Raw genomic sequence first — 14,695 nt, forward strand, 5'->3', positions numbered from 1 at the left:
ACATCCCTGTCAGTCTTCCTCCGTTTTGGATGTGGAATGCCGCCACAGCATAGCTTGATGAGCGGTGTGTAGCTCTGTGCCGGGATCTGAACCTGTGAACCCTGGGCCACAAAATGTAGCAAGAACTTAACCACTTGGCCACCAGGCCGCCCCGACATTTTTCTTTTAACAAGTGATTTTATCTTACTTACAGTTGTTATAATGATATAATTGATTTTTATTGTCATTTTTTTATATTGTTTTATTGCTCTCTCCCCCTCCTTTGTTTTCATTCTTTTGCTAATTTCTGTGTTTATTTTTTGAAAAGTATACAATCTATAGTTATGTTAATAAAGTAGGTTTTTTATTTAATGAAGTGTAGGAATTGTTTCCTTTTTATGGTCAAGAAACTTAAGTGGAGGTGGTTAAATAGCTTGGTCAAGTCTACACAACTAGTAAGCAGTGGAGCCAGAATTTAAACACAAGAGTTCACCTGACTCCAAAGTACTTGGTTTTTGCTGTCCCATGTTGCCCCATCCCTAAAATCTTTCATTTCTTCTAGGTTTTTTTTTTTTTTTTTTGCTTGAGGAAGGTTAGCCCTAGGCTAACATCTGTGCCAGTCCTCCTCAACTTTATATGTGGTTCGCCACCGTAGCGTGGCCGAGGAATGGTGTAGGTCTGCGCTCAGGATCCAAACTTTTGAACATGGGCCACCGAAGCGGAACGCACTGCACTTAACCACTAGGCTGTGGGGCCAGCCCCAAGGGTTTTAAAACCCTTTTAGGTTTTAAAAAGTACTAGTTGGGGCTGGCCCAGTGGTGTAGTGGTTAAGTTCAGTGTGCTATACTTTGGCAGCCCAGGTTCATGGGTTTGGATCACAGGCATGGACCTACACCGCTCATTAAGCCATGCTATGGCAGCGACCCACATGCAAAATGGAGGATGATTGGCACAGATGTTAGCTCAGGGCCAATCTTCCTCAGTGAAAAAAAACTGCTAGTGGTGTGATCCAGGTTTTTCAAGATGTAATTAATAATAATAGCTATTGTTACCTATACCGTGTATTAAGTGCAGTGCCGCTGTGTCCCACCTGTCACATGGCACCATTTCCCATTCAGGAGACAGACTTTTTTTGTTTTCTTTTTTTTCTCCCGAAAGCCCCAGTACATAGTTGTAGAGTTGTGGCTCTTCTGTGTGGGATGCCACTTCAGCATGGCTTGATGAGCAGTGAGTAGGTCCATGCCCAGGATCTGAACCGGCGAACCCCGGGCCGCCGGAGCGGAATTCGCAAACTTAACCACTGCGCCACTGGGCCGGCCCCCTGACTGGGTTTAGTATATTTTACGTACTGTGTAGTTTAATTCTCCAACAATCATGTGCAGTAGGTAGTATTTTTCCGTTTAAAAATGAGGAAACTAAGGTTCAAAAGGTTAAGTGATTTGCCCAAGGCCACATAATTTTTAAGTGGCTGAGCCAGGATTTAAAGGCAGGACCATCAAGCTCCATAGCTTGCACTCTGTCTGCTGTGTTTTATGCCATTCATTCTCACTTAATAAACAAAATTGGTTAGTAATAAGTGTGTTTCAATCTTGTAAAGCTCTGTCATATCTCATATACTAAAAACCATCGTCTCTCTCTGTAGTAGCCATGCCAGGATTAATATAGCTGCTTCCTAACCCTTGGTAGGAAATTATCAGTAAGATTAATTTCACTTACTGATATCTATGCATTCGTTGTATTTTTTCTTTGAAATATGAGGTGGTGTTTTTTCTTCGAATGAGAATTCATCCTTGGCTAAAATACTCAAGTCTGTCTGACGAGGGGTTTCTTCTTGTTGCTCTTTTCTTGCCTTGTAACATTCTTCTACTGTTCAGCCTCTTGACTTTTTGATTCTCTTTCTTGAAGTTTAGTTTTTATTCTGGTTTTCTTCCTATATTTCTGTCCTCTATGCATATCCAGTCTTTGTCCTTCCTAAGAAGCACTGAGACACGTCTCAGAAATTTTCCTCTTATGTTTACAGTCTATAAAATTGTCAAATAGCTTGGTAGAGTCAGTATATGTCTTACTCAGATTATTAGATCAGGCCTCTTGATGTTTTTACATCTTGTGGGTTTCAAGATAAGCTGTATCTTTTGCGATTTCCCCAGTAAATTTTGCTTATGGTAGAGTGTCTTGGTTTGTCTACTCTTTGTTTCTGGTCACCTGGTTAAGGTGACAGACATAATGATGAAAATATTATCCTTAAGCTCATGGAATTAATTTTTGCTTATCCCTTGATAATAACCTTGGCTAATTTTTTTAGAACCCAGGCTGGCTGCAGTAAGCTGAGGATCTTTGTACAGGGTGGCAGTGTTGCACAGCTGAAGTCAGAAAGCTTCTGGTCTGAGCCCTGATCTTCCACTTAGTTGCAATGTGATTTGGGGGCATATTGTGTAACCTCTGTAAGATTTAGGTTCCTTGTTTGTAAAATGGGGGCTATAATACCAATGTCGCTGGCTGTTATGAGGATTACATGTGGTAATAAGTATAAAATACAGAATTTCAGACACATTTTAGACAATAATGTCTGTAGAAAAAGTGAGACATCTGCTTTCTCTTGTCTTGGAGATCATAACAAGAATTAATGAACAAACCTAGAGATAGTCAAAATACCCGACACCAAAGCACTGAAAAGTCTTGTGTGTATAATTTTGTGAATTTAGGAAGATTGAGAAAAATTAAATACAGACATAACAGGAAAGAATGGTATGTATGTAAATTTTATTTCAGCACTCTTTAATTGCCTACTAATGCCAGATACTAAGCTGGGTACAGAGGATACAAAGTGAAGTAAATCTTATCCTCACTCTCAAGGAGCTTATTCTTTAGTAAATAGATATGGAAACAAATAATGTGTTTATTGAGAATTATATTGACAATCTTATGTTTCTCTAGGCTGCCAAAATTTTTGATGAAGAAGGAAGGAAAAAATTCTTTACACAGGATATGAATAATATTCTTCTAGAGTAAGTAATTTTCTTCTTTGATTAAAAAACCTTAAAAATTATTTTAACCTTAAGAATTCATTTAAAAATAGAGTAGGCTTTTGAGATACAGATGCTGAGTGGTTGGCTAGTCTCATGCACTAGCTCTTCCCTTTCGGCCTCACAGCATGTATGGTTAACGTTTGTTTCTCAGCAAAATTATGCTGCTGCGTATATTGGTTTTCCAGGACTCCTTATGGTAATCAGAACTTCCAGTGTTACAACTGCCAGAGCAAGTGACCACTGTACAAGTTGAATATTATTCTAGATTTAAATGTATTTTTTGTCACCTTATATGAAAATTCTTTTCTGGGACAGCTCTGAGTGTTTATAATAAGTTTGCTATAATTTTCCATCTACTTTTCAGACTTGGGAAAAATAATGCCATTGATATCTAGTGAAGTGAACTAAAATTCATACAAACATTTATAGCCAAATGGAAAATATGGTTTAATGAGGAAATCATGGTGGTGGCGTAGGATGGAGGCCACTATGGAGAAGACAGAAGTTAGATAGAGAAGGAGAGAATGAAGGCTGATCTATGATATAGATTGTATTTAAATTAGTGATAATTTTCACTCTAGAGTTTGATACTAATGGAGCTGCATGTTCTAGGATTGTGGTCAGATAAGTTGTATACACCTGTTGGCTTATAAATTTTGACTTTTGGCTACAGATATTGAGCATATAATTGGCTGCAGGCAGAACTAGGCAGAAAAAGAAGTGATCCTGGGGAAAGCAGCAAATTTTACTCCTTTCTGATGAAAATAATGTATGCTTACTCTTGGTGGTTCAGTAGGATCATATAGAAAGAAATAGGGAAGCAATGTTTCTAATACTGTGATTCCTGTCTTTTAAATATATAATGGAGATAGTTTCTCATGAGATATAAAGGGTGGATTGGTTTGTTGATTCTGATAACTATTTTAATTAATTGCAGTCTCTCATTATTTTGGAGTACTTAAGAAATATTTTTGGTCCACATGGACTTACGAAACATATAACCTAGTATACTACTAGTATGGGTGACAGAGGAATTTCTTGTTCCCATTCTTCTTTATTTTAGCCAGGGATTTTCAGATTGATTTCTGTCTGCCTGAAAACAAGGCAAATGCTTCCTGTCTGTGCCAGCTCCTTTTACCTAGCTCCCTTTTAAACTCCAGATTCAGTGAACAGTGTAACCGTTACTCATCAAAGCTGTCCCAGATTCCATAATCAGGGATCTCACGAGCTCATCTTTTTACTTCCATATGAGAGCCCTAAGTGTACTAGATCAGGTCTTTTTCCTGTGACTAAGACAATTCTTTTTTATTTTACTCTTCTGTAAGAGGGAACAACTGTTTCTCTCCTGAGAAAATCCAAAGACCATCCTTGGGACATAACATCTTAAATAAGCAGAATGTCAGCATTCCATTAACAGGCTTCTCTGTTAATTCCTCCCACGTCTATAGCAAAACAAATCCTCTAGTTTTCTGGAGCCCATGTACTTTTTATTTTACAGAGAGTGTGCCTGCAATTCCATAAGCCCTAGTGTTGAGAATTGAATTTTCCCTTTTAGTCACCTTCTTATGCCCCCAGCCTCTTTTTCCACTTTCCTAAACAAACATCCCTTATTTCTCTGAACTGATTTGATCTTCTAAGGGCATATGGTACATGATTATTTGTGGTAGTAATTCCCATGAAGTTATGCAGGTGTATTGGCTCTGCTTCACCATTGCTTCCTTATGCTGGGGAGAAAAAGAGATGAGTTTATTGGAACAGGAACCCTTTTTTCTTTTTGCCTAATTGAATTTGACTTGGACCAACAAATATACAACATATTGGCTTGATCTCCCCTATTCCTCCTTTACTTCAAGTAGACATTGCTAATAAAATCTTGACACTCTGCCTGTGATCCCAATTTGACCTGACGGCTGAGCCAGCCCATCAAATGCTCTAAGCAGGTACTACGAATCCTACTGGACACTTGCAGTGAGACCTGTCTGCCATCTCATTGTTAGGTGCTCCTTTGAGGAGCTCGTGAATGAGTAGTGAATTTTGAATCTCAATATGAATGGACTTATCAGTTGGTCTGTCTGTCTCTCTCTTTCTCTCTCTCTGAAATAAGGGAAGATTACCAAGTGATCGTGTGCCACAGCTTCTCTTTACTCTCTTGAGGCGTTACTTTGCAGTTGGAAAAATCCCAAAGAATTTTTCAACCACATCTCTAACCTGTTCCTACCAGGCCTTCTTTAGGTAACACTCAAACCAGCCCATCTGAATAGTGTTCAGGGACAAGAGGGACGAATACTCCTCTTGTCTAGTACTCGTTAACACTTCAACAGGCTTTTGAATTCTCACTATAAGATAAGAGCTATTTTGGATTTTGAGTTTGGATTATTGCTCCCTAAGTCTTTCTTCAGTTTGTAGTTTTCAATGGTTGTGTCATTTGGAAAATATTGGTAGGATATCTGGAATACTTGAGGAAAAATTCAAAGTAGAGACCAGAATTTATTTGGACTTAATTAATGAGAGCTTTTGTTTTACCAGTATTTTTAACTGATTGAATAAGAAATATATTCTGTTTTTTAAAGAGGGAGTTGTTAGGTAGGAAGATGTGCCATATACCTACTATGGGGAAATTATATTTCTAGAATTCTTTGTGAAAATACCGTAGTAAGTATAACTAAATTTTCCTGAGAAGAATCTCTTATACAAAGGTGGCTATTGCTTCAGCTATGGATTCCCATATTGCATTTCTTTGAAGCTTCTCCAGAGGCAAATGAGAGCCTTGTATAGATAGGGATATAAAGGTGAATTTCCAGCCTATTGACTCACAGAACCCAGTGTTTGTTCTCTAGTGCATTAACAGCAGATGGTCTCGGTATATTTTCATCCATTTAGAGCCTGTAGTGATCTCATGCTCATAATTTATTATCAGAGGTTTGAGGCCTAGTTGGAGTAACTTTGATACGTGGATATCTGCTTTTGGGATAGATTTCACTTAAAGAGGGAAAAGGAACCTAGTGGAGAGAAAGGGGAGAGCTCAAGAAAGTTTACCACTTCAAGAGAACCTTTATTTCTCTGTGAAAATATCTGAAATTCAAACTTTTATTGCCATGTGTTTTTAGTTGTCCCCAAATACTTCTCAGACCTTAGAAGATTGGAATTCGTAGTGAGAAAAAAAATATTAAAGTAGATGTGTGAGGAATGTGTGCTTAAAATACACTGCCCTCAGATAGGAATTTCTATGTATTTGTGCTAGACCAGTACAGTCAGTAACCTCTAGGATTAATGTTTCTCTAATTTTGACCTAATATTACTGGCTTAGGAGCTCTTCCTGTGTCTGAGTTACCCCCTCTTTGGAAACCATTGATTTTTATAAGTAGGTCATTGAGTCAATTTATTCTTACTTGGAATCTCTTACTACTTGGAGTTTCTATTTTATTTTCAGCCTCAACTAACCTTTAATAATGGAGCCAACCTAGAAAGCCTCCTACCCAGGAGTCTAGACTTTTAACAAAGATCTAACCACATAATGCTATTTAAGCAAATGCTTATACACAGAACTCATGACCATAGTGATTGTTTTCCATATGAACCTCTCTGCATTTGACCCTCTGGTTCTTATAGGTCTAAAGCTTATTTCTGTTTTTTTATTATGTTTGGCTCCTCTAAGACCAAGAATTTTCTATTGCCAATTCTAAGCAGCATAGTTTTCTGCATTCCGTTGTTTCTGAAATTTCAATATATCTTATAAGTGATGGATGCATTTGCTATGGCAGGGTTTCTTTTCTTCCCCCAAAACTGTTAGTTGAATCCTTGGATGTGTCTTATATTTCTGAGAAATGATTGTTAAGTCTTATCTGCACCTTCTCCTATAATAGAATGTGGGGATTTGGACATAGTTTGTTGCCAAGAGCCCCATTTTGGTCTTGGCCTTCAAATTAACATCTGTTCTCATCTTTCTACAGTAACAGCTGCCAGATGTAATGTCTTTTATCTTGGAAGAAACCTCAATTATTTATTAGTAGGCTTGATGGTAGCTGTTACAAACTCTTTTCCTTTTTTTTAAAATAACTATTAGGCTAAATACCCATTTAACAACTTGTTTTCTGCCTAAAAACCTAATTTGTAAGTGGAAACAGGAACTGGAGAATTGGGATAAATTGAACAAACTATTAAATATGTAGTTTATACAATGCAAGCACAATAAGGGAAACAAAGGTGGATGAAACAGTCTGTATGTGTTGCCTGAAGGGCTTTACATCTTCTGAATATGTCATTTTTTCAAACACCTCTAAGGACAAAAATACTCTAAGAACTCATTGAAACTATGTGACTCTCTAGTGTAGCAGTTGCAGGGGAGCGAGGAGGAGTATGATATCTCTTTGAGAAGACAAGCTTTTGGTTAATAATGAAGTGTCTGTGCTTTACCCAAAAATGTAGACTTTTCCTATTATCAAAAAATTATTTTCCAGCTTGTTTTTGCTTCTATAAATTCTATTCTTAAACTAGACTCATCAAAATTTTCTATAGCATTACTGTTTATTGCTGGGGGTTTTTTTTCGCTTGAAAAATGCTGTCTAGGAAATCGTGGAACGAATCAATGCCTTTGCCTCCTTGCTTGTGTGTTGCTACCTGAAGGAAATTCTGTGCTATTTATTTGATGTCGTTGTTTTTGGTCAGCATTGAGTTACAGCTACAGGAACTAGGCCCTGTCGTTCGTAGTGGTGTCTACTCCCATCTTGAAGCTTTTGTGCCATGCAACAAAGAAACACTGGTAAAACGTCTAAAGAAGTTACATCTCAACGTCCAGGTAAGAGGAGGGACGATAATATCTACATATGGAGTTTTATAACCTGTAAAGGGACTGGTTTCTATTTGGGGCTTTTGCATATTAATTGCTTTATAGTCATATTGTATGTATTTAACAACCGTAGGAGATTATTAAAGCCATGTTAGATATCCTGAAAAAAAATTACTTTTCAACAGTTGGTAAGTTTAGATGAGAAATAATGTTTTCTAAGGCATAGATTCTTGGACTGGTAAATTAACCTCACTTCCACAGCTGACACAACTTTGCCCTCAACAAATAATCTGACATATTTATAATTCAGTTTTCTTATTGATGAAATGGATCAAACAGATGTGCTCACACCAACATTATGAAGACCAATGGAAAGAATCTCAGAGTTGCGTATAAACTTCAGGATTATTTATCATCCATATTTTACTAGATTCTCCTCAACTACAACCCCACTAAGTGATTAAGTTTGAATGCTTCCAGTGGTCAGAAACTTATTTCATTATAATATCAGAAAGTTGTTTCATACATTGAGCCAAATCCGGGTGCTTTCCACCCTGTTTGTCCTAATTTTACCTTTGAGTCCATTCACAAATCTAATCATTTGTCCACTGCACGGCTTTCAGGTTTTTGAAAGCATTTATTATGTCGCCTTCTTCACTTCATGTAAAATGGTTTTCAGTACCTTCACTGTCCTGGTTACTCTTCCCTTAGTGATTTGACTATATATTTTATTTTATTTTATTTATTTATTTATTTGTGAGGAAGATCAGCCCTGAGCTAACATCCATGCTAATCCTCCTCTTTTTGCTGAGGAAGACCGGCTCTGAGCTATCATCTATTGCCAATCCTCCTCCTTTTTTTCCCCAAAGCCCCAGTAGATAGTTGTATGTCGTAGTTGCACATCCTGCTAGTTGCTGTATGTGGGACGCGGCCTCAGCATGGCCGGAGAAGCGGTGCGTCGGTGCGCGCCCGGGATCCGAACCTGGGCCGCCAGTAGTGGAGCACGCGCACTTAACTGCTAAGCCACGGGGCTGGCCCTGACTATATATTTTAAAAATATTTATGACTTACAAGTAGTAGAAAATAACTTGAATGCAATTTAAGACAAAAAAAGGTCGTTTTTTCTAGGAATTTAAGAGCAAGAATGCAGCCAGAAAGGGATAGGAACTGATAATTTGGATTAACTATTTTTCTCTACCTCGCTCCTCTTGTCTCATTTTTACCCTTTTATGCACATCTGCAGATAAGATTGCTTTATTCCCAAGGTTTTATATTACAGAAAAGCCACACACAGAGACTGACTCACCTCTCTCATCCCAATTCAAATTCTTGGGACAAAAAAATCTCATTATACTGTCTTGTATCAATCTAAACTTTTCTGGCCAAGGGGTGGGAGTCACACAGCACAACATGGCTATCCAGAGCCCACCATGGTGTGAATGGGAGAATAACTGTAGTGCCCTGGGTCGCTGTAGTGGGTGTGATATGACCAACATAGAGTTCTTTCTTATAGGTCCTATACTTCTGTTAATGAAATACTCCTTTTGAATTGAGAAACTACAGTTCTTTCTCAATTCAAAGCAGGTTAATGAACAAATCGAATATTTTTGAGGTCTCAGATTTCTTGCCTCTTCCTGGCTCCTTCAGACCTTGACAGTTGGATCTTACTGCTGTAAGTTCAAAGGGCAGAAATGGGTACAGTTAAAAAAGAACTAGAGGTAGGAAAACAACTTTTGGCACATTATAAAATATTTCTTTTTCTCTCTCTCTTTTTTTTTTTTTGAGGAAGATTGGCCCTGAGCTAATATCTGCCAATCCTCCTCTTTTTTTTTTTTTTTTTTTTTTTTGCTGAGGAAGACTGGCCCTGGGCTAACATCCATGCCCATCTTCCTCTGCTTTTTATGGGGCACTGCCACAGCATGGCTTGACAAGCGGTGCGTTGGTGCGCACCCAGGATCCAAACTGGTGAACCCTGGGCTGCTGCAGCAGAGTGCACGCACTTAACCACTTGTGCCACCGGGCTGGCCCCTAAAATATTTTTTAAGGAACATTTCAGGTTTGATGTTTGAAGTTGGAGCTTACTTCAAAAGTAATTTTAATATCCCTGTCGGCTATGGAAGAAAGACATTTATCTTACCCTTGCTTTTTTTATACGGTTTTGTCACATACGTTTGTATTTCTAAACATTATGTCTTTGGTTTGCATGTTTTTGAGTCTCATATAAATGGAGTTGTACTGTCTATTTGCTTCTGCAGCTTGCTTTTTTACACTCTATACACCTCAGGTTTATCCATGTCTCTGCGTGTGGTGAAACTCCATTCATTTTTACTGCTGTTTTACACTGTTCATATAGTGTATGAATATATCCCAATTAATTTATTCCTTTTACTGTTGATGGGTATTTGGGTTGTTCCCAGGTAGATAGTCTCAGTTACATAATTCTTAAAAAGTGATCACTGGGGCTGGCCCGGTGGCGTAGTGGTTAAGTTCACATGCTCTGCTTTGGGGGCCTGGGGTTCCTGGATTAGGATCCTGGGCGTGGACCTACACACTCTCATGAAGCCATGCTATGGTGGTGTCCCACATACAAAATAGAGGAAGATGCGCACAAATGTTAGCTCAAGGACAGTCTTCTTCAAGCAAAAAGAGGAAGATTGTGTTTTGTTTTGTTTTGTTCTTTTGTGTGAGGAAGATCAACCCTGAGCTAACATCCATGCCAATCCTCCTCTTTTTGCTGAGGAAGACCACCTCTGAGCTAACATCTATTGCCAATCCTCCTTGTTTTTTTCCCCAAAGCCCCAGTAGATAGTTGTATGTCATAGTTGCACATCCTTCTAGTTGCTGTATGTGGGATGCGGCCTCAGCATGGCCGGAGAAGTAGTGCGTCGGTGCGCACCAGGGATCCGAACCCGGGCTGCCAGTAGCAGAGTGTGCGCACTTAACCGCTAAGCCACGGGGCTGGCCTCAAGAGAGGAAGATTGGCAGCAGATGTTAGCTCAGGGCCAGTCTTCCTCCCCCCACCAAAAAAAAAAAAAGTGATCACACAGGAACCATGATACTAGATGTTCACATTTTTAAAAATGAGATTTTATAGCAGACAGTGTCATATGTGCAGTAATATTTATTAATTGGTGTGCATGAAATTGGAAAAATACTTATTGATAATAATGTTTGTTTTCTGTTTTTATTAGCAAAATAAATGTTTTAATAAAATAAAATGTTTTAATTTGTAAAACGTACCTGCTATAACATGATAATTACGTTCCTAAAGATCCTCTCCTTACCAAAACTCACATTTTAAAAACAGTTGTGTCAGTGAAGAAAAGCAAAGTCTTATAATATTTTTGCATCTATGACAGTAATAAAAGTATGTTTTAAATAGTTACATATATATTTTGTTAACTTGCAGGATGAAAATAAATTGGGTGATTAAAGCTGTCAGATACGAACCCAACTGCTTTTCTTTTTGCCTGAACCTGCTTGGATAGGGCCCGGTTTCCTCTTTCACTTTGGCCTTGGCCTCGCATTTGTGCTTGCAGCATAAGTCACAGTTACTAACGAGAAACGAGAGGACAGGATGCCGACGTCCTGTGCAATGTAGATTTTGTTCTCTAATCATTTGTATTACGGTTAAAGTGTCCATATAATTTATTGGCCTAACACGGGGCATTTTTAAGATTATAAAGGAGCATTATTAATAATTATACTGGGGCAACAGGCAAAAACTGGGACTCTCCTTAGCTACCTGGGAAGTATGGTCATCCTAATTTTATGTTCAATGTGCATTATGAAAAGTCAGTGTTCTGGAGGAAATGTCTGTATTTAAATATGTTAACATTTCAAATCTACATCTAAGACATAAATTTCATCTTTTGAGGATCTGCTTGCAAAATAAATTTTTTAAATATGTTTGATAAAACTTTTAGTATGTTTTTTTCCTCAGGATGATCGTTTAAGAGAACCTCTGCAAAAACTGAAACTGGCTGTTAGCAATGTCATGCCTGAACAGCTATTCAAATACCAGGAGGACTGCCAGGCTCGTAGTCAAGCTAAGTGTGCCAAGTATGTACCTCTTCTCTTTGGACTGGCTTTTGCATTTGAGAAATACTTTTAGCTGTTAGGGACTGGTCTTAAGTGGACTTCATCACCAAGTAGAAATCCACGTATACCACTGAAATAGTATAATTGAATATTTTCTAAATGATACGTCACTTCCCACTCAGTTGCTTTGGTGTCAAGGGCAGAAGGTCTGTTGAGTTAGTGATAGGTGTGATCAAAGCAGGAGCTGACATTGGTGAGACATTTCATATGTTGACCAGTTGACTGGCTGAGGGTGGACACAAATATTTTCTGAACTGAAAAGTAAGTGTTCATGCCTTTATATTGTAGTTTGGAGACTTTATTTACCAAACCACTTTATAACGCACTTCAAATTCAAAGTATTATGTGGAAAGGTAGATTCTCTATTTACCCTGTCTTTTGAGTTAACATTCATTTAAGCAAGTCAACAAGTGTCCATGGAGCATATTATAGGCAATGTTGGGTTAAAACTTTTCTTCATAGAATGTTTCTTGTTTTTAGGTTGCAAACAGATGAAGAACGAGAAAAAAATGGATCTGAGGAAGATGATGATGAGAAACCAGGGAAACGTGTCATAGGACCAAGAAAGAAATTTCACTGGGATGACACCATTAGGTAAGATTTAACCAAAGCCTTCACTTTTAACCAAATGGATAATGCAGAAGTAAGGTTTCTCGTAAAAAGAATATACCTTAAGTGGAAGACTAGATTAGAAGCAACCGAAGGCTAGTATGTAGGAAAAATTTATTCAAGAGAAGGTTGATTTGGTCCTAATATCCTTAAAATGCTGTCACTTTTATTTTCATATAATACTTGGTATAAAATACTCTTCTAATTATTAAGTCATACTGGTTTCAGAAGGTGAAGTATTCAGTGTACTTGTGTAATCAGTCATCTTTCTTACCAGTTTCTGTACCCCAAGTAGAGGGTTTAGTTGTAGGACTATCCCTTTCAATCTTTGGTGCCTAGATTAAAGGTATCAAAGGAAATTGTTTCATATTGGGGATTTGGCCATAGTGCAACGAATGATGGATGTTAGAAATTATTTATCTTCATGTCGTCTTTTGAATTCTTCAGATAATTTTCTTTATTATTGCTGTCAGATTTATGTGCTTTTTAAAAAATCTGTTTCAAACTTAATATTCTACAATTTTTCAGTCAGATTTATATATAAATATATATTTTTAATCTGTTTAGAACTTTGTTATGTAACCTTGTTGAGATCAAATTGGGATGCTATGAGTTAGAGCCAAATAAAAGCCAGTCTGCTGAGGATTATCTTAAATCCTTTATGGAGACAGAGGTGAAACCATTGTGGCCTAAGGGCTGGATGCAGGCAAGGTAAGAAATATAACATCCTAGATTTTGTTTTACTTTCTTATTGCTGTTGTTAAGGATGCGTGTATGTATACACACACATATATGATATTCATTTTACCAAGAACCTAATGTGTTTCACATTCTGTACAGTTATCTCAGAGGATATCTGCTTTGAAAACTTCAAGCACTTAAAAGACAGAACAGTTAGTCACATGAACATAGAGATGTAGAGATATACGTAAAGGTGATTTTTTACACACCGCTTTTTCTTTTTTGCACCTGAATTTGCTAGTAGAGGAAAAGGGAGGAGGGAAGATGGTTATGAGCTTTGGGAGGGGTACTTCGTATGGGTATCATGAAGATAACGAACTGAATACAAGATTTAGAGTGCAGAAAAAGAGACACAACCTTTGGTTCTATTGAAAATAGTTAATGTAGAATGGTATCTCAAAAACTAAGAGTCGCCCAATTTTAAAGTTTAAAGAGTTAAGTAAAGAATGTTAAAATTAATAGACTTGGCTGTCTCAACCTGTCCTCTTAAAGTGTTGCGTCTTAAATCAACAGAAAATATCTGTTGATCTTTTCAAAGATTTAAATAAATAGCGATGATATAAAACTCTTCGTAAAATAGATTATTGAATTTATTATACGATTATAACTTTTAATTGGTAAATAAGCAAGTAATAGCCTATTGAAAATCAAATGATTAAAATGATAAAGTGATTATCATGGTTTTATCTGCTATATAAAAATAATTGTGTCCTTTTGATTTTTCCAGAATGCTTTTTAAGGAAAGTCGGAGTGTACATAATCACCTTACTTCTGCTCCGTGAGTAAATGCAGACTCCAGATTTCTTCATTTATTTTTATTCACGTTATGTACTTTAGTAAATGAAAGTATCATTTATTAAATACTAGGTAAAATAGGACTTAAATGTACATTTAGACAGTCTCCATTTTACAGTGGCCTTTTTTTAAAAAAATCATTTTTACTGTTGACTTTGTAGACCTCAGAACACATTTATCTGTTAAGTGGTTCTCAGGCTAGTCTCCAAACACCTGAATCTATAATGTAACACACATTGGCCTGCAAGCTGGTAGTAAGGAGCCATGTAAATAGGAAGCTTCTGGTGGTTTCTTTTGTTCCTGGGCCTCCTGCCCTCCAGTGCTCTTGTGTCCTTTTTCTTCCCCTCTTAGTGACCATCTGCATAGGTAACCTATAGCCTTGTGCTTTCCAAGACAGTTCTGTATGCATACCTCCCCTGCCTGGCCTTGCAGAGTGTTTTCTTCCACAAAATTAACCTAGTCTTCATGTCCTTCCTTCTGTTCAAAACTGGATATTTCCGTAGTGATGTGATTACTGAAGAAAGGTCTCTTATCCTCCTGATAGGTAGTAGTAAAAAGGCAAGTTTTTTCTGTGGTTGCATTTTTGGGTGAAGACTGGTTAACTTGACAAGAATTTTATTTTTGCCTACAACTTAAGGCTACTTTTCTGTAGCCTAGA

General features: G+C 37.5%; 1 protein-coding gene across 2 annotated transcripts in view; it reads left to right on the top strand.

Annotated features, from left to right (window-relative positions):
- UBN2 (ubinuclein 2) overlaps window positions 1–14,695 on the top strand; it is a 75,187-nt gene that overhangs the window by 31,391 nt on the left and 29,101 nt on the right. For both annotated transcript variants that reach the window (XM_058531093.1, XM_058531101.1), the window contains exons 7-12: window positions 2,914–2,984; window positions 7,671–7,800; window positions 11,735–11,853; window positions 12,373–12,486; window positions 13,069–13,212; window positions 13,970–14,020. In XM_058531093.1, coding sequence (XP_058387076.1) covers window positions 2,914–2,984; window positions 7,671–7,800; window positions 11,735–11,853; window positions 12,373–12,486; window positions 13,069–13,212; window positions 13,970–14,020 — 629 coding nt within the window. The remainder of the gene's footprint in view (window positions 1–2,913; window positions 2,985–7,670; window positions 7,801–11,734; window positions 11,854–12,372; window positions 12,487–13,068; window positions 13,213–13,969; window positions 14,021–14,695) is intronic.

This window comes from Diceros bicornis, chromosome 3 (assembly GCF_020826845.1).
Source record: "Diceros bicornis minor isolate mBicDic1 chromosome 3, mDicBic1.mat.cur, whole genome shotgun sequence".
NCBI classification, from domain to species: Eukaryota; Metazoa; Chordata; class Mammalia; order Perissodactyla; family Rhinocerotidae; genus Diceros; species Diceros bicornis.